General features: G+C 37.4%; 3 protein-coding genes and 1 pseudogene across 3 annotated transcripts; all 4 read right to left on the reverse strand.

The window, feature by feature from the left end:
• Positions 1–818: 818 nt before the first annotated feature.
• Positions 819–4817, reverse strand: LOC114535077 (NAD-dependent protein deacetylase sirtuin-6-like). Its single transcript, XM_028556459.1, has 6 exons — positions 4752–4817; positions 3834–4144; positions 3596–3745; positions 3200–3280; positions 2461–2584; positions 819–1828 (listed from the first exon to the last, which is right to left on the reverse strand). Exons 1-6 carry the CDS (start codon positions 4815–4817, stop codon positions 1061–1063), a joined length of 1500 nt encoding a protein of 499 aa, XP_028412260.1. The 3' UTR covers positions 819–1060.
• Positions 4818–7394: 2577 nt separating this feature from the next.
• Positions 7395–11780, reverse strand: LOC114535058. Its single transcript, XM_028556441.1, has 5 exons — positions 11763–11780; positions 10429–10641; positions 8079–8165; positions 7758–7828; positions 7395–7445 (listed from the first exon to the last, which is right to left on the reverse strand). The coding sequence occupies exons 2-5, from the start codon at positions 10580–10582 to the stop codon at positions 7395–7397; spliced, it is 363 nt and encodes a 120-aa protein (XP_028412242.1). The 5' UTR covers positions 10583–10641; positions 11763–11780.
• Positions 11781–15723: 3943 nt separating this feature from the next.
• On the reverse strand, positions 15724–16947 carry LOC114535060. Its single transcript, XM_028556442.1, has 3 exons — positions 16924–16947; positions 16714–16772; positions 15724–16531 (listed from the first exon to the last, which is right to left on the reverse strand). Exons 1-3 carry the CDS (start codon positions 16945–16947, stop codon positions 16150–16152), a joined length of 465 nt encoding a protein of 154 aa, XP_028412243.1. The 3' UTR covers positions 15724–16149.
• A 1612-nt stretch (positions 16948–18559) lies between these two features.
• On the reverse strand, positions 18560–19567 carry LOC114535061 (annotated as a pseudogene).
• Between the last annotated feature and the right edge of the window lie 177 nt (positions 19568–19744).

Below are 19744 nucleotides of genomic sequence, written 5' to 3' on the forward strand. Positions count from 1 at the left end.
GGTTCCATGGAGATTTTTTATTGATTTCGAAACGAAAATCTCGCGAACCAAAAGCAAACAATCTGAAGCATTTCAAATGTTTTATTTCATTATAGAATCTTCATTATCGTCTCGTTTGTAGATTTTTAAGAGCGCCTGTAGTCGGTACAAGTCTAATTATTGATGGGAAAATAAGAAAAACGACATAAATTCTCACAGATTTTCACGAGTATTTTCAAACAACACGAATATAGGCTCATGCGTTCATAGGGCGCTTAAGCGGCCAAAATGGTCAGACCGGTCATATTTTGAATTGAAATAAAGTATTTCGTTAAGAATATAGCGGTGAAACTGCATTTCCCACCCGTGCTAGGCAGATGTAAACAACAATATACTTGAATGCAGAGTTCTTGAAACACTCTAAAATACCAGTAATTTGTCTGTACTGAAATACAAAAGGACAGTTTGGTCGTTGTTACCGTAAATCATATGATTAATTGACCGAAAGTTGTTGCGTTTTTGTTGTAAAACCCACGAAAATTGAGGCGACAATATTATTTGAAAACGACGAGTTTAAGCCGTGGTACATACATGTTCGATGCAGAACATGCGCACTGATCTTTATATGCACTGGATGTGGCAAGCAGACTTATCAAGAATCAAGCCGAAAAAAACAATAAACTTTCGGAGAGTCAGGACGAAGGAAAATACCACCTCATGGCGTTGCTACAAACGCAAGACTTCAAGATATACATCTCTTCCGCTCTGAACATAGTTTTATAATGTGAACTGGGAGCGATATGGTGGAAACCTAAACATTACCTTGAAATGTACAAAGCTCACAATAATTATCAGTTTTAATCGGTTAAAAAAATACGCAGTTATAGACAATATCATTTCTTCAAAAGATAATTTAGAATAAAATGTTTAATGCGAGGGTAAAATATGCGAATTATCATACACAAGGACGCCTGTGTAAATATTACTTTGCGCAATTTCAGGCGGCGAAATCACACGCGTTTTACAACACAATAGCTTTGTCGTATGAATATATGTACATTGTCTAGACGTGCATATGCGTTTAAACACCTGCGTCCTGGTTATACTTCGTTTTCTTCAGTGGAACTTCGAGATGTTTTGAGGGAAAATGTGTTGCACTCGGATCAAGCAAAGATGATCTTGGATCCTCGTTCTTTACTATCAAACTCTCGTTGATATTCGATTGTTCGTGCTCCAGATTCGTAGCAGAATCCCCTGATTGGATACAATCTAAACCAGAGCTGCAGGCATTCTCCGTGTTTCGGAGATCAGATGTATTTTTTGACCTCGCTTCTTCATCTTGACCACTCTCACTCGAGGTCAAATCTGATCTTCCACAATCACCCTTTAATTCCTTTTTCCCAACTATATCAGCACTACCCTGGTCCCAACTTCTTTCAATAAAACTAGAATCGCAAGAAGAACTAACATCCAGTTGATCTTCGAAGTTCAGCTCAGATCGTTCGCGTTTAACTGGATTGACACCGGATTTTTCCTCTTCACATTCACGCTCTTTATTTTCACTCGATTTTTTTTGCCAATCGGGTGTTTTTTTAGATTCGCCCGATTCAAAAGCATTCAAATTCTCCGAAAACTTTTTAGTATCTTTTCTGAGAAGACCGCCCTCTTTTTTCAATACACCAGTGTTTTTGTGTTCGTATTTGACAGGGGCTTGCAACACGGGAGGTGCGCCCGTGTCTTTGAACGGCGAAATCGGGACAAACTGTGGAATTATCATGTTTAAATGTCTTGCTACACCTTCCATAACCTTGTCTACATATCCGTGGATAACCAAACACGCTTTTTTGTCCTATATAATGCCAAAGATATTGTTTATGTCAATCCTGTTAGGTGAAGCTTTTACATATATTTATCATCAAGAGTTTGCATCTCCCCTTGTTGGATGCAAACATATGATGCAAACGAGCGAATAGTCACTTTCTGATCAGTAGTTGTAAACTAAACAGAACTAAACATCCGTGTAACTTATCCACACGTTCACATCCATCAAAAGACGAAAATCGCATTTAAAATCCCAGCAGAACTTGTACACAGGCTTTTGCAATTGCAGAGTTTTGCAATTACAGAGGTACCACCTGGAGGAAGGTTTGCTTTGAATGAGGTTTGTGAGGAAGATTCAAAGTTGAACACTCCAATTGATCACATGCATGTACCAAATATTTCATTATGCTGGTTGCCACTTGACTCAGTGACGTAACGTCATTTTGAGAAAGGTTTTCAAAACTTGAAATCATACCGGATTGCGGAGGAAGGTTAAACTCTTTTTGCAACTCTGTGCAATTGTGTTTGAAATATTTAGTTTGGCTTAAGTCTAAAGATCCACGTGCGAACTTGCAATGTTATTTTCGTAAAAGTATCCAAATATTCTGGTTGTTATAATAAGTGATATATGCAATAATGTTTCAATCTAAAGTGACGTACGTGTTTAGTTTTTTGCAAGTTAATGATGACAAGTTTCCCGCCATGTTTCACGGTTTGAGCCGGAAGATTACCGCTCGGGTTGATTTGCAATGAAGTTCCAAGACACACGGATAAATCTGCTTGTCTACATGGGAGGAAGGTCATGGATCAGATGGAGTAAATGTGTAGGAGATAGTGTATACAAGAGGGGGTTTATAGGATATATGTGGTGTATAGGAGGATATACAAGGTTTAAATAGAAGGGTATATAAGGCTATAGGAGGGATACCTGAGGGATATAGAGGGTATGTTAGGTGTGTAGGGGAAGTTTTCAAATTCTAGTAGGGGGAGAATGAGTGCATACAAGGGGTATATGTGGTGAATAGGAGGGGTATATGGGGTGTATAGGACTCATAGCAGGGATATACTGTAAATTTTACATAAAATGAACAGTGAAGAGATCACACCGCAATTCGCTCCAGACACGCTATTTTTTCCTTATTTCAGGAATTGGGAACAAGTCAGTGCTTTAGGACTTGAATGAGAAGGGACATACTGGGTATAAAGGGAACATAGTGTGTATCAGGTGAACATGTATATACAACATGTGCACTATAAATTGTAGTCATTACTATTTATTACTATTATTATTATTATCATTACCAAGGGAGGGGGGGAGGGTAATAAGAAATGTGTACTGTACAATAATATTTCACTGGATTATATGGTCATGACTGGATGGTCATCACAAAAATTTCACCTTGAATGATGTTCAGATGCAGCCAGATCATCATTTGGAAGAGAATCCTCCCAGTCTAATATTGTGTCACGAAGTTTACCCCTGAATGCAAAATATTACCAACAATCATCAGTTGGAAAAGTATCAAATGTGGTATAACAACACTTCTCGATGTTTCGACCCGAGGGCCTTCCTCAGGAGAATTAGTATGAAAATAAATAGCGAAGAACACATGTTTTGTACGGGGGCAAAACATGTGATAAAAATGGGCCAATAGAAAACAAAAAATCAAAACAAATTGGAATACATTACGTTGCCAAATAGATGACTGATTATGGGGAAAAGTATTTAAAAAGTTGAAAAAGTATTTAAACATTCACTTTATGTAATCAAGTTCACTTTCACCCAAGATCTCACCTGCATTTTCCTCTCTTTCCACCCTTCAAACAAAAATTCCCGGTTCGTTTTAAACCAAGAGTCTTGACAGGATCCCCAAACAGATATTGCCTTCCACAATTATCACATTGTTCTACAAACATGTTTCCGTGCAGTTCTGCCAGCTTTGATCTGAGATGAAAACAATTATCATAAAGACTTCACTAACTGCTAGGCACAAGATATATAAATATAGGACAGTTAAGGTACAATTTCATACCTGGGAAAACCTGATTTCAAATGCAAGCCATCAACATTCTGACTAACAACAAACTTCAGATAGTCTTCCCTCTCTAGCTCAACAATTGCCATATGTGTCAAACTTGGCTCTGCACTCTTGAAGGTCACATCGAAAGTCGGTTTTTCTCCTTTAGCCTCCAAGGTCCAGACGCCCTTTGGACCACGGAAGTCTGGTATCCCACAGGAAGTGCTTATCCCGGCTCCCGTGTGAAACACCATGTGCTTCGATTCCTTGATTAACTTTGTTAATTCAACTATTTTTCTCTCGAGTTCTTCTTCTGAGTCAAAAAGCTAATAAATTTTGATATTTAGGTTTTGTTTATTCTTAAAAAAGCAGCACTCTTCAAGCTCTTTCCTGATGTGAGAAACTGACTTATTTCAGATAAAGCTGAATAAAAAATTCATTTAAGGAACACTGTAACTCAGTGGGTTAATGTAGCAATCTATCGCAAGCCGCAAAGGCAGGTGAGTTTCACCTTCATCTTAAAGCAGTTAACCTTTTAAAATAATGGATATATAGCCACTATATTTCCCCAAAAAAACACAAAGTTATATTCCTCGCATAAAAACTTTGACATTTTCAAAGTTGTGCATCATCAAAAACGATTCAAATTTGATAATAAAAAAGCAGCATTTGAAGACATAACTAATTTATTTAATAACGTGATAATCGGTTTATCAACTGCCAAAAATACACAGAATTTTTTTGAATATTTTGGTCAGATCGCAGGTGATAAATGCATTGTCCACAAGATGCTTTAAAAAGTGCACGCCGCTTTCGTATCAAAATTGAAAGAAATGAAATGATTTTGCACACAGTACAACACAAAAACAAATCACAAAGAACTTAGCTGAACGAGAGACTGTATTTACAAAGAAACAAGGAAAAACAACAAACCTCTGGCGCTCCACACTTTCCTTTATGTGGATAATCAGACAAACCAGACGCATAGTCGACGGCCATTTTGAAATTCTGAAACTTTGCTTGGAGAATTCCTTGGCGATATATCTGAGGTTCCTAAATTTCCCTTAAGTATAAAAAAAAAGGAAGTTGTATATTAGTCCAAATTCCTGCTTTCAAGGAAAATCACTAATTTGGTATGAACTTCCCTTTCTTCCGACACCGCAGAAATTGGTGTTGGAAGTCAAATATCTCATCAGTTGCTCACATTTGAATCCTAGTATTCAGAAACTGCTGTCAAAGAAAATACTATCAAATAAGTTGAAAACAAGTTCAATTTTTCTTCCAATATCGGTTTTGGAAACTTCTGAAGGCTCTTCGTATGCATCTGCCACCGTAAAATGGCCATTTTGAAACATTTTCAGACATTTTCAGATGATTTGTTTTTGCCGTTGCAAGCTTCAAATCTTTTGTGCAAGAGATATTTTGTTGAATATTTATAAATCTTTTAGCTTGCCGAATTTAAAGTCTAAGTATTGAGAATTACGGCTAAGTCTACCAATTTCCGCGGTGTCCTTTCTTCCCTTTAATCTTTGGTGGTTTTCTTTCTGGAAAAATTTAACCAAAGTATAAATGTTTGGGTGCATTACTTTCGCAAAACAGTTTAGCTTGCTTGCAAAATAAGATTCGCCAATCGAATGATAGCTCGCTCAATTCAATTTTCATCAACTCATTTTACTTGCGACTTCCAATTTCCAAACTGCTTTCAAATCATGAACAAGCGAACTTCCGACTGTCTTGGGCAGACCCTACGCCGCCGCAGATTGCGAAGCCGCTCATTACTCCATTCGCAGGGTCCCTGTTAAAAAATAAACAGTTTCTCACCCAATTTCGCGTCGTTTGCCGCGGAAATCCAGGAAGAGTTGAAGATAAAATATGAATAAATTCACTAAGATTATAACTAGCAATTCATTTGATCGTTGTGACTATATTTTTATTTTTGCATAAAAAAATATGAAAGTTCGAAAAGTAGTTAAACAGTTACATCGTTGCGATATTTCTCTATTTACAAAATTACTACCGTAAAAATTTAAAATATATACTGAATAATTTAATTGTATGTGCGCATTTTTTCCAGCGTAGTATTTACATTTTCATTGCTGGGTAACAAAGGTAAATATCAGGGGCCGGTTCTATAAAACTCTTTTACTACATTTTGCATGGTTAAATCCTAGTTAACTCTTAGAAATACACGACTTTGAATGGCCAATTCTGTAAGTACAACACAATTCTGTAACTACAACACAATTCTGTAAGTCAATTCTGTAAGTTAACCACAGTAGGTACAGTTGAAAGTTAACTAGCTTTTTATACAACTGGCCCCTGGCAATTAATTGTATTAATCAATGTAAAATCTGACTGCATAAACTATATATATACACACTTTGACATAATTTCTACAATTCGTGAATAAAACTTTAAGCTCAAATCAAACGGTGATTAAAAAGTATATCTCATTATAAAATTTCTACCTGAACCTTTATAAAATGCAGTATAAAACGCTAGTGTTGTATATTCTCAATATTATGTATCCAAACTATTTTCCTGTATTGTCCACTGATGACAATGGTAATGTAGGATTCCAGCTGTAAACTAAATTTTGATCGAGACAAGAACTATGGCCAACAATCACAACTTAAAATGAGTTAAACCTCATGAGTTTTAACTGCACCGAAGACGGAGTTTACTTTTGAAATATTGTCAAATATAGACCAAGCTTAGCTGTATGGTTCATCTAAGCTGGTTGAGTCCATTCGTCTTCGCTCGATCACAGTTTATAGCTGTAAGTAAGCAGTATTTGTGAAGTTGTTCCCACAAGAGACCCCTGTAGGATGAACTGTCCCCTCCACCTTTACAGGGAAGAGGGAGATGGCGTTGAAAAAGCCCAAAACCAATTTTGCCCAATCGGGCATATCTTTTTTACTTCTGAGAAAAGCATCATCAACATCAATGATGATCCTAGATTCCCGTCGCTGGCGGTCACAGGCCGAACACCAACCATATATTTACACAATTATGCTGCAACACAATGAACCAGTTCTCAACTCACCCTAAAAGGCTTTCCGATTGACAAACCGACTAAAGACCTCCCCGAAAAACAGGAAGGAATTTGATTTAGTCAAACTTTAGTGTTTCACGCAAGCGGAGACGATCTCTCTAGGAACCCCTGAAATGGTTCATGACCACCAGTTCAACGACGTTTGGCGAGTTCAGGATTACGTCCGCAACCTCGCGATGCGTCCATCTTAACACATACTTTCCGTTCACAGAGTGGATATACTGCCTTACCTGCGGAAGAACATTATGATAATTACAGATTGAATGCATTTGATTGTTTGGGAGATTTATGAATACACAGACCTTCACGCCCGCGGCGGCTGCCGGGCCGTCAGGATCGACAGTTTGAACGTAGACAGGCATACTACCGCGAACGACGAATCCATATCCAACAGCATCACGCAAAATCTAGATGATTTTGAACAGAAATAGCGAATGAATTCGAGTGAATTACGGTCGTGTCTTCCTGGTAGGATTTTTTACAAAGGGCATAAGTTGGCCGTGACTTTAATAATGGGCTTCTCAAACTTGCCAGCCTTGAGAGAGTTTAATATATTTAGCTTCAGTAACTGCCTTTGAAATAACGAGTGGATATTTTACGGAAGTTTTAAGATTAAGGGCACTTGTGCACAGCAGAGCATAGCAATTCGTTAGAGCGTATTTATCAGGAGAAAAAATTCGCGCCAAAATCCACAGCAAAAATCGCAAGTGTAAACAGACTTCAAACATACAAGAGAACTTCATGATGTCTCGTCGAAATGGTATGGTGAAAGCTTTAAACTCTTGATGGAGGCCTTTAGCTCGAAACCTCGCGAAGTTTTTATTTGCATATTTCAGGAAAGCTCGGCGTGTGAAACACGGCGTATTAAATTGGCCTGAACTCACAGATATTTTTGTCATGACGTACGGGTTTCTTCTGTCTTCTAACTCTTCAACGGTCACGTCTCTTAGTACGACTGAAATAAATTGAAATTAATCGGTCATATAACTTCAAGGTATCTGCCGTTATAATAAATACAGTAGTACGATATAGTTTCTTCAGGGATACATTCAATCACTTGCAACGGAACATGACTGGTATATGATTAAAATATACATACAAGGTTTCATGAAGACTCCGCTGTATTGAAGCGATGACTCGTGCGTACAATTTGTTCAGAGGTTAGGCATTCGCTATTTACTATACGAGATACATTCAATCTTTACCTGGTCTGGGCGAAATTTGAACGTCTTCCATGTTTGGAGGAGTATTTGGAGGCGTGTCGAAGCTTGAATGGCGCCGTCTGTTTAGTTCTGAAACAAGTTTGATATTTTAGAAGAGGCGATAATAAACTATACTGATCAGTTACAGGTACAGCTTAATATGGAAAATGAATATATCTAGACATGCATTGATATTAGCATAGATATTGCACTGGAAGTGACGTGCGTGATCAATTTCGTGAAACAATCGCGTGACAATGTCAATGACATTAGAAGATACTAGAATAACTAGATCGATAGACTTGTCTTTAAAAACATTACAAAACTGATCCAAACTGATGAGATAGATGTAGAAAGAAACAGCTCTCGACTTCCCTATCAATTACTTTGTGTCAGCGTGTATACCGTTCGCTTTATTTAACTTGTTAATGACCTGTGCAACCTTCTTGAAGTATAGGACCTTTTTAACTACAGCCTGTCTTCTGCATTCGGATTCAGGGGCGGATCTAGGATTTTTTTTACGTTAGTCAAAATTTTCGTAGGCCAATTTTCGTCACCAATCGTCCTCCCCCGCCAGATTTATGAAATTTGTGAGGCTTTCCAAGCTTAATGCCAGGTTAAAGTCTGCTAAATTCCTAGGGCACAGCTATTGAATGCCACACAAAACATTGTGTAGGCACTGAAATGGAAGGTTTAAAAAGGGACGTTTTGTGGGTATAAAATGCATGTTTTTATAGAAATAGTCAAATCTCAATAATGGTAGAAATTTACCCCTTCGAACAGACCTCTCCAGAAATTTTCAGCTCAAAATGTTATTGTCTAGTGAAATGTAAGAACACAGGTTTATTACGTTATCATTGAATTTGGTCAGAGCGAAATTGCTTTATATTTATATATTATAATGATTTCGCAAATATCCATAGCTTTCTAAATCTTTCAAACTGCAAATTACAGATTATTACACTAGCTCACAATCTATACAATGCCAGCAAGAAGAATCTGGGTAATGCGAATCATCAATACAACAAATGAGAATATGAATAGGCTCGAAATTCTAAATCGATTTGACGGGCGAATGCAAATATATGCTAATAACAGCAGCCTCAAAGCCTAGGTAAAATATATAAGCTAACAATAACATAGTTAAATTATCGGACCATTGTTTATATGAACTTATAGTATTATCAGAGTATAGTTTACATAGACATCAACATTGGATAATTTACCTTATAACAGTACACTTCTCAATTCGTCGAACACATGCGAGTATATTTATTAAATACGAAAACATCAATCTCTCGACGACGCGTTATTTAATGTTGTCATGAATATAGCGCCCGCATTAAAACTGCTCCATACCGGTTTTTCTTTTGAATTCCCTTACAAAGAACTATACATTCGACTGCAAAACACGGGCTCTGATCGGTCATGATCGGTGATATTACTCACGGTCAAATATAAATGCATAATATAAATACATAAGAGATGCCTGCGGAGGAGGCTAGTCTGACTCTGATCGCTTGATCGGTCGTGATCGGTCAGGAATTAAACAGCCAATAAGAAATGAAGATCAGACCAACCTCCAAAACGATCACAATTTGTGTCGCCATGGAAACTATCGATCTGACCAATCAGATTGATGAAAAACGCCCATAACCAACCTCTAAAACGATCAGACCAAACCTCCAAAACGATCACCATTTTTGTCTCCTTGGAAACCACCGAATGGGCCAATCAGATTGACCAGAAACGCCCCTAACCAACCTCCAGAACGATCACGATTGTGCAGTTTGAAATTTGTATTCAGAGCGGGGAAATCAAGAGAGATCAGTGTTAATTTAATTCATTCGGCCAGAAAATTAATTATGCCGCTGCAAATTTACAACTGGACTGCGTTCGGAAAAATAAATATTATTTCACTTTCATTGAATCAAATTAGTGCGGAATTTTTACGTTAGTCGCGTGATTGGTGTGACTACCCCTAGATCCGCCCCTGTTCGGATTCCCGACAACTGTTCAACCTCTTTTTGTCACATTAGTCGAAAAGAATATTCTATTTTCTTAGATAATAAAGATATAACTCTACCGCAAAACCAAAGCAACTGTAACCAGCCTCACGGGAGGTCAGACTGTAAAACACAAAAGACAAAGAACTTTTGAAGTGTTGTACTAGAAATATTGAACCTTTCTTGGAAATTCTAAAGTCCTGAACATGTCCGTCAAATATCAATACTTTCTTTGTCAGCACAATATTTCGTGCACATCTACACAGGTTCTCATTTGCAAATAACAAGTTGATATTACGGATACCATAATCCAAATAATAGGCAACTCTGAAGACAAAAACACAAACCTTTTGACTTGTTGACCTGAAGTTTGGCCATGTCATCAAAGAAATGCACGATATTTTTGATCGGTGTTCCGTCCTTTTTTGTAGAGGTCGTGATTTGCTTGTTCTTATCTAGCTCGCTCAGGTTCACAACATTCATCAGCTTCGATGTCTTCATATCTTCAATTCGAAACTGGTAGTAAAGGCTATCATCTTGAAAAGCGATGCTGGGGGACACTGCAATTTAGTTTTAAACTATATTAGGTTTCATTAAGAACTGAGAAGAACAGTTCAAAACTGATAGAGCTATATCCAGTATAAATAAGGTTAGTTTAGTTTAGGTTTCCTTCTGCATGGCCAGAAATTGCGGACATGGAATATGCAGATTGCCGTAGCAAATTTGCATATCTGTTCAAATATTATTCGTTTGCAGAACTATAAATTATATTGCGCATTCTTAAATTTTGCAAAATTTAAGAAAATCATTTCATCTTTGCTATTTGCCCTGGTTGTTTCTTGTAACTCGTGTCATATTGAAGATCCTAAGGTAATATTTTGCTGGCAAAGGTTTATGTCGGCTCTGCATTTTTATTTTATTTCTACGCTATTACGGTTTTCGTTTTATATGGTATTCAACGTGATAAATGACCAAAACTTTGTTTTGAAAATGCAGGACGAATACTGATAAAACATTTTGAAATACTGTATAAAAATATTAAGATTAACTTGCTCTGCAACGAGCAATTAAGGCAAATTATAATTGACCTACCTAAAGGTGTATTTTTAGCGTTTAGTACTGTGCACATTACAGTTTACTATAAACTCACGAAGCTTTATTTTGACACCATATGCAAATTTAGGCGGAAGTAGAATGTTAAATATGTCCGAATTTTCTGGCCATGGTAGTAACACTGGATGAATAAGAGATGATCCTTACTGGATCTCTAGGAAGAACAGTTTAGAACTGATAGAGCTATCCAGTATAAACAAAGTTAGTTTAGTTTAGGTTTCCTCCTGTAGTTACACTGGATCAATAAGAGATGAACCTTACTGGACCTCCAAGAAGAACAGTTTAGAACTGATAGAACTATCCAGTATAAATAAGGTTAGTTTAGTTTAGGTTTCCTTCTGTAGTAACACTGGATGAATAAGAGATGATCCTTACTGGATCTCTAGGAAGAACAGTTTAGAACTGATAGAGCTATCCAGTATAAACAAAGTTAGTTTAGTTTAGGTTTCCTCCTGTAGTTACACTGGATCAATAAGAGATGAACCTTACTGGACCTCCAAGAAGAACAGTTTAGAACAGTTTTAGTAAAGCTATAAAGCTATCTAGAGCTGTGACAACTATCACTTACATTGTTTTATAACTCCAGTCTGTAGAAAAGCTTTTCCGATTTCAACTCCTTCGTCACGTGAATGAGTCTCGCCATTCAAAACCAGCCAATCAATGAAGCGACGAGCGAAAAAACAAGTTTTGAATACTTGGCCGTTATATTGAATATCTTGCAAGACCACGAATTTCTTTTGATCTGCTAAAATTCTTTAGAAAAAGAACGAAATGAGATTTTGATTATACAGATGCAATGTGGAGACATCGCAGAGAAGATGAGGGAAGCAAGGTTGAGATGATATGGACACGTAATAAGAAGAGATAAAGGAGAGTTGGTCAGAGATATTATGAAATGAAGAGATCTGAAGAAGATGTGAGGTGGTAGACATTGCAGAGAATATGAGGAAGCAAGGTTGAGATGATATGGACACGTAATAAGAAGAGATGAGGGAGAACTGGTCAGAGATATTATGAAATGAAGAGATCAGAAGATGTGAGGTGGTAGACATTGCAGAGAAAATGAGGGAAACAAGGTTGAGATGATATGGACACGTAATAAGAAGAGATGAAGAAGAGCTGGTCAGAGATATTATGGAATGAAGAGATCAGAACAAGATGTGAGGTGGTAGACATTGCAGAGAAGATGAGGGAAGCAAGGTTGAGATGATATGGTCATGTAATAAGAAGAGATGATGAAGGAGAGCTGGTCAGAGATATTATATATGGAATGAAGAGATCAGAAGAAGATATGAGGTGGTAGACATTGCAGAGAAGATGAGGGAAGCAAGGTTGAGATGATATGGTCACGTAATAAGAAGAGATGAAGGAGAGTTGGTCGGAGATATTATGAAATGAAGAGATCAGAAGAAGATGTGAGGTGGTAGACATTGCAGAGAAGATGAGGGAAGCAAGGTTGAGATGATATGGACACGTAATAAGAAGAGATGAGGGAGAACTGGTCAGAGATATTATGAAATGAAGAGATCAGAAGATGTGAGGTGGTAGACATTGCAGAGAAAATGAGGGAGGCAAGATTGAGATGATATGGACACGTAATAAGAAGAGATGAAGGAGAGCTGGTCAGAGATGTTATGCAGTGAAAACATTGAGGATGACTTTAACGGTATCAATCATAAAATAAAAACAGTTGACTGATTTCATGCATCGGCTGTAATATGCTACGTTTACTTAAAACAACTCGAAATTCTAAAAACCTGTTATAAAGGTCGACGGCTTGAAATACAAATTCTGTTTCCTTATCAAAACCACCACTACCGTCATCCCGACGAAATCTGTAGAACAGCATCTGATCCTTAAATTGATGATCGTCGCATACTAGAGTATAATCAAAAGAACAATCATTAACTGAAAACTTTCAAAGTGTTTTGCGAGAGACGAAGAGAGTTCTGATACTGCCTTCTCGAATAAAAAGATAAAAGGTTTCATGCATTAATTTGATTCATCAATTTCATTTTGTTAATGGTAATTTTCGAACTTGTCAACCACACGTGATGAAATGTGTCGTTGAAAGAGAAATACCAAGCTTTCTTTTACTTCTCAAATGAAATTTCTCCACACCGTTGAATGGAAAATTTCTTATATCCAAATGATAACTGGATGTCGTACTCCAAAGCTCAAAATTACGATAAGGCAAATATAGGTTTTCTCCCGATATATCTTCACATATTCGGCGCATTCGCGCATAAAGTATGTAGTGTATTCTCGAAGAACAAGGACCGACTATTTGGGAATGCGTATCACGTCGTCATTCGCAAATTCAATCTCGTGTTCGTGGCTGGAAATAGGTTTTGTTGACGATAAATATTTTAAACAATAAAAAAAAGGTTGTAAAAAAATCAATATCGTATATCAGCTATTGTTTTTTCTACCGGCTGAACGTCGAAACCCTGCAATTATGTGTATTATGTTTCAAAATTTCCAAGTGCTTAATTTCCAAGTCGTCTAATTTTACTCACTTATATTTCCGGTGTTTTTACAAAACCTCTCACAGTGAGGTATAAAGATGTCACTTCAAGCGATGTTTGTGTATTCTTTGCACAAACTATCTTGAGACAAACATGGCGAAATTTCATTACAACCGTACAAAGTTACCATTTAAATACAAAACCATCATGGGGTCACATATTTTAAACAATTATACATTTCTTCATTCTTTTTGTGACGAAATTATCGACATGACACTTCTGATCCTTGACAGACACTGCAGTCGAGCCGAACGCAAATATTTGAAACTTTAGCCATTGTCGCCGACGAAAAATATTTACATTATTGTGCTTGAAGTTATTGCAAAAAAAACACACAAAATGCATGATATATATGATTAATATATATACGATAAAAACTTGTTTTGTCTACGACGGGTCATAGGTTATCATTTCAAGCATTCAACGGAACCGACTTGTGTATTTTGACACAAACAATGGTTAACAAAAGTTTGAAGTTTCGGGATAAATTACAGTTGAATTGCCGTAATTTGGAGCCTCGCATTTGCCACGTTACCGTATGCGAATTTCCGGCGAACAAATGCTAGGGGATTATTAAATTGAAACTTGAATACTTTCTGTCTTTCATTGCAACACGGATATTGTAAAACTTCCGTGCTGAGAAGTTGCATTTCAAGATTCTAAAGTAATTTCCCCGAAGACGAACGCGCTCTGCAAGCTCGGTCCACAGTTAACTGTGCTCAGTCGAAATTCTGAAAACGATGGCAGGCCGAAACAGCGATAGAGCAAGAACTCTTGCCTGCATCGGTATCAGGACGGTTGTTTAACTATAAACGTGCGAATTAGCATGCATGAGAAACGTGAACTAAACGGCTCCGGGCGAACATAAACACGTCCTAACCAGCCTTTATTCCTTACTCCACGTTACTTTTAGCGCAGAGAAAGCCTTACTCAAGATCCGGACAAGTATCTCACACCTTCGGGCGAGAACTCGCGTGTTCGCATTAAGTTGTGCCCAGCTGCCTGGAGCGTGCGACTCGTACAGGGCAGACGAGGTACCAACGTGCAAATTTGAGCGTTTCGTATACGCCAGAGTCTAATTAAATTCTAGGTCCTTAAACATAGAAATGTACAATACCATGATGTATCAATCCAATATCTTGCAAAGCCCGCATGCACTGGACGGCGATATTTCGATTAGTCGCTTCCAAATGTTCCACTAGCCAGTCGACGAGTTCACGACCAACGAAGCACTTTTGGTACAAACGAGCGTGGTATCGTCTGTCCTTTATCATCGATGGCTGCCCACAATGCAAACGAAGTCTCAAATATTCGCTTACAATAACTAGCTCGGCTTTCCGCGAACGATTCTGAGCGACTTGAGCCATTTCTGGTCTGCACTTCGACAACCGTCTCCCCGCATCGGATTCTGTTTGCAAACAAGATACTTTTCAAACATGAAACCTTAGCATGGCGTGTGGATTAAATGGCGATTAATTAAGCCGTGGTATTAAATGGACGTATGTCAATATGTTACGCATGTTACTTACCCGCAAATCCTGCGACGCCCGATTTCTGAACCCCTTAAAATCTACAGGCGCCACAAATACGACATTTGTAAAAAATAGGTACGCAAATTTTTCGTCTAATAAAATACGAAAAATTAGTAATTTGAGGTGATTTGAGGTGAAGACAGAATTAGTAATTTGAGGTGAAGACAGGGTTATAGCTGATAAAAGCTATCCGGTAATTGATGGCAAAAGTAATTTTTTCAATCGATGAAAATTTACGTTTATTAATTAATGATTAAACTATGCTATAAAATACGTGTTTATAAAGGCCCGTTTTAAAACTAGGTGCATTGATGCATCTGGTAGGTATATTGATTAAAAACTAACACATCAGGGCCCATTTTAAAACAGTTCTGGCTATGCTTTGCAAGTTTCTATCTATCAACATTCAAATGCACCACCTTAGAAATAATTGTATTGAAAGTGTATTAGGAATAGACGCAGGAAGCTTTAACCAAGGTCTGATCAATCTGTGATCCATTATGTGGAAACCAATTCACTTCTGACGTATGTAATGTAGTCTACTATCAATAAAGCAATAATGCATTGGCTTTGGTCGATTTGCTGCCCATATATACTGCAAGACAACAGACTATAACATCCATCAGAAGTGAACTAGATTGGCTCATTAGAAATGATTTCGCCCGCTGCACTAACACATTCTACGAAAACATTAAAATAACAATGCCGAAATTTGACCGTCGTCAATGGTTTAAAATATTTTCTCCGTAAAATTGGTCAATGCATTTGAAAAGTATGCTAGGACTATCCAGGTCTGGTTTGCAGATCAGTGACTACAATTACGTAATGATTAAAATTTTGAACGAGATCAATTTATACAATCGTTCCTATCGGATTAAGAAAGCATTAAAACTCTTTAATAGTGATGACGTTTGGGAGGCTGGGGAGGTCCCTCGTCCGCAACGCTCTGGGTGGCAGTCTTTTTCGGCGGTTTCAAAATTACGTCACACGTTGTACCATTTAGTTTTCCCAGACTGCATTGCACGTATTTTGTTACGTGTTTCTGAAGATAGGCTTCGGGTGCCGAGCCTTGCGACAGAACCTGGTAATGAAAATCTTGAATGTTGAACGATTCGTTGAGCATCTTTTTCGCGTACCCCCGGAGCTGCACGAGCTTCTGCTGACCCAACATGTACGCGGTCGCTTGACCGGGAACGCCCTGGTAACGAGTTATCTCTTTCTGCGCCAAGTCGGAGCTGTCCCAGGCATATTCCGAGAAGTACCACAGTGCTCTAGTTCTGAAAGAGCGAAGCATGACGTAGTTCAGGCGATGATCTATATACTAACACTGTACACGTACTGGTATGAACATTTGAAGCCAATCGCTTCGCTCAAAATATATATTCCGGTCCAATTAAAATCGGGTAGGATTACGGAGGGACAACTGGGGGTTTTCACCGGTGTACACAAACATACACACCTGTTCATGCCTCGATAATGCAGACCGGTATCGACAATCAGACGAAGCGCTCTCCAAACCTGAAAATAAAAGGAAATATGAATGAAAATAATTCATTCATAGAGGAAACTTATATAGACTTGTAAAAAAAAGCCCAAGACAACCATGATTTATATACTCGGTGATAAATATTATTATTATTATTATTATTATTAAACTTTATTTATACACGGTATTCTCAATCAGGATTTTCATGCTGACAAATGACAAGATTATGAATTACAAAATAAGACTACAAAAATATTTACAATGATAAATCAAACTAATAATTAATATACCTGCTTTTCATGAGAGCCGTGTAAGGAATATATACAAGAAATATAATATAATACAAATGTGAATGTAGATTAAAATAATTTGGAACAGCCCGCTTTAAAATTTGCTAGGTTATTTGCTAGCCGTAGCCCAATCGGTAGGCTGTTCCATAGCATCGCACCACTATAACTAAAACTATTCTTGAGATAGTTTGTGCGAGGCTTAGGAACAGCCAGCTTACTATTTGTGTTTCTCAACGAATAAGGATTGACACTGTCACGGTTTACAAACATGGAACCCATGTATTGTGGAGCAAGTCCATTGAGTGATTTATAAACCATGACAGCCTTTTGAAACTGGCGTTGGGAAGATAACTTTTTCCAGCCAAGTCTATCAAGTAAGATGTCGGCATTAGTGTCATAGCTTGAAAAGGTCAAAACTCTCGCTGCGCGATTTTGTAGTTTTTGAAGTTTATCTGCCAAGGTTTTATTGCAATTGTCCCAAACTGTACAGCAATAATTGAAATATGGCTGGACAAGGGAATTAAAAATTAAATACAATGTTGCAACTGGGACAAATGAACGAACGAGTTTTAAAGCGCCAATACCAGAAGCAATTTTTTTGTTAATTCCTTGATCTGTATATTCCAAGATAGATTTTCATCAAGGTGAACTCCTAGAGATTTTGTATGTGAAACCTTGTCTATAGGAATTCCGTCTATTTTAAAACATGGGTCTGATTGGAAAGTAGCTATTCTTTGTCGTGAGCCAATTAGCATAAATTCAGTTTTGGATTGATTCAATGTAAGCCTATTGGCGATAAGCCATTTATTAACATTTTCAAGATCTTGATTAAAGTAATAATCTATATCTTCAATTTTATTGCTTGCAAATGTTAAATTGGTGTCGTCTGCATACATTCGTGCTTGGGAGTGCTCAAGACAATTTGGCAAGTCATTTATATACAATAAAATAGCAATGGTCCCAAAATAGTTCCCTGTGGAATACCACAAAGTAACGTACGGTTGGTAGAAAGATGGCCATTGACATAACATTTTTGACTGCGGTTACTTAAATAAGACCTAAACCAGTTAGCCACAGCACCCCCAAGACCATATGCTGACAGTTTTGACAAACAAATTCCATGGTCAACTGTATCAAAGGCTTTCTTAAGATCTAGGAAAACGACAGCATTGACCAGTCCTTGGTCAATATTGTAGGCCCAGCTATTAGTAGATTCTAGAAGTGCAGTAACAGTTGAATGCAAACGTCGAAATCCAGACTGGCTATTACATAGTAAATTGTTCTCAGTAAGAAAACCGTAAATTTGATCATAAATAATTCGTTCGAAAACTTTCGCCACAACCGGTATTATCGAAATTGGGCGATAATTATTTAAGTAGTCTACGCTCGCCCTGTTTGAATAATGGAATGACTTTGAGCATTTCCATTCTTCAGGAAAGATACCGGTAATGATAGAGCATTAAAAATTACGGCAAGGGATTCCGAAAGCAAGTCAGGACAATGACGAAGAAGCTTGGCAGATATTTTGTCTAGCCCAATTGCTTTGGACTTACAAAGTTTGTTAAGAGCGAATAAACTGATGATGGGGTTATTGACTTAAACTCTATATTATTGTTACTATTGTGGCAAGTAAGATATTCTAAATACGAGCGATTGTTTTCTTCGTCAGGTATTTTTTCCTTAAGCTTAGGTCCAATAGTAGCAAAATGAGTATTAAACGTCTCAGATAGGTCCGAGGGGTCAGTAATAGAAACCCCGTTTATTTTGATTTCATTTACTCGTGAACTCATCTGTTTTTTGAGGTCAATTCATTGATGATACCCCAAGTTTTTTTAACATTATTCTCGTTTTCATGAAAAGCGTTCATATAATAGGTTTTCTTAACAAGTTTAATTTCATTGTTTACAGAATTTCGAGCTTTCTTAAAAACAGTCCAATCACAAATATCTTTGGATCGAATAGCTTTTATTTTCAAAACATCTCTTTCATGCATTTGCCTTTTTAATTCAGGCGTGATCCACGGCGCCTTAGAAGATCTTACTCGCCTAGTTCGTAAAGGGGCATGCTTTTCCACTACGTTGTTAAAGGTCGTTTTCCATATACGCCACATATCATTCGGATTATTATCCTTATCACGTCCCAATTCTGTAAAGAAATATCTCGTCGAAAATATTCAGAGTTGAAATTTTTAAGTTTTCTATAACTTATTGTAGAATGGCCTTTGTTGCGTGGACTGATAGAAAGCTTACGGAATGCGTAAATTAAGCTATGATCACTGATACCGACATGAGAAACACCAGAGGAAACAATATTATCTGGTGTATTGGTAAAAATATGATCGATCATAGTTGATGAAGTTTCGGTAATTCGAGTTGGTTCATTTATTAATTGATGTAAACCATAGAGTTCAGTGATGCCAATTAAAGATCTCGAATTGCAATCTAAAGTAGGCGATCCAAGGTCACAATTTAGGTCGCCCAATAGGTAATACTCGACATTTTCTGCGTCAAGCATATCAATAAACGTTTCGAAATGATTAAATTTATCAGTATTCGAATTAGGTGGTCTATACCATGTTGTAACGAGAAAGGGCTTAGAATTTGGTTTTTGAATTTGAATACATAAATTTTCCAAGTCATCGATAAACAGGTCTTGCGAAGTATAAAATTTACGCAGGAGCGCACATAAAAGCAAACACCTCCATACGTTTTTCC

The sequence above is a fragment of the Dendronephthya gigantea genome, unplaced genomic scaffold (assembly GCF_004324835.1).
Source record: "Dendronephthya gigantea isolate DGI-Jeju-01 unplaced genomic scaffold, DenGig_1.0 000110F, whole genome shotgun sequence".
Taxonomy (NCBI): domain Eukaryota; kingdom Metazoa; phylum Cnidaria; class Anthozoa; order Malacalcyonacea; family Nephtheidae; genus Dendronephthya; species Dendronephthya gigantea.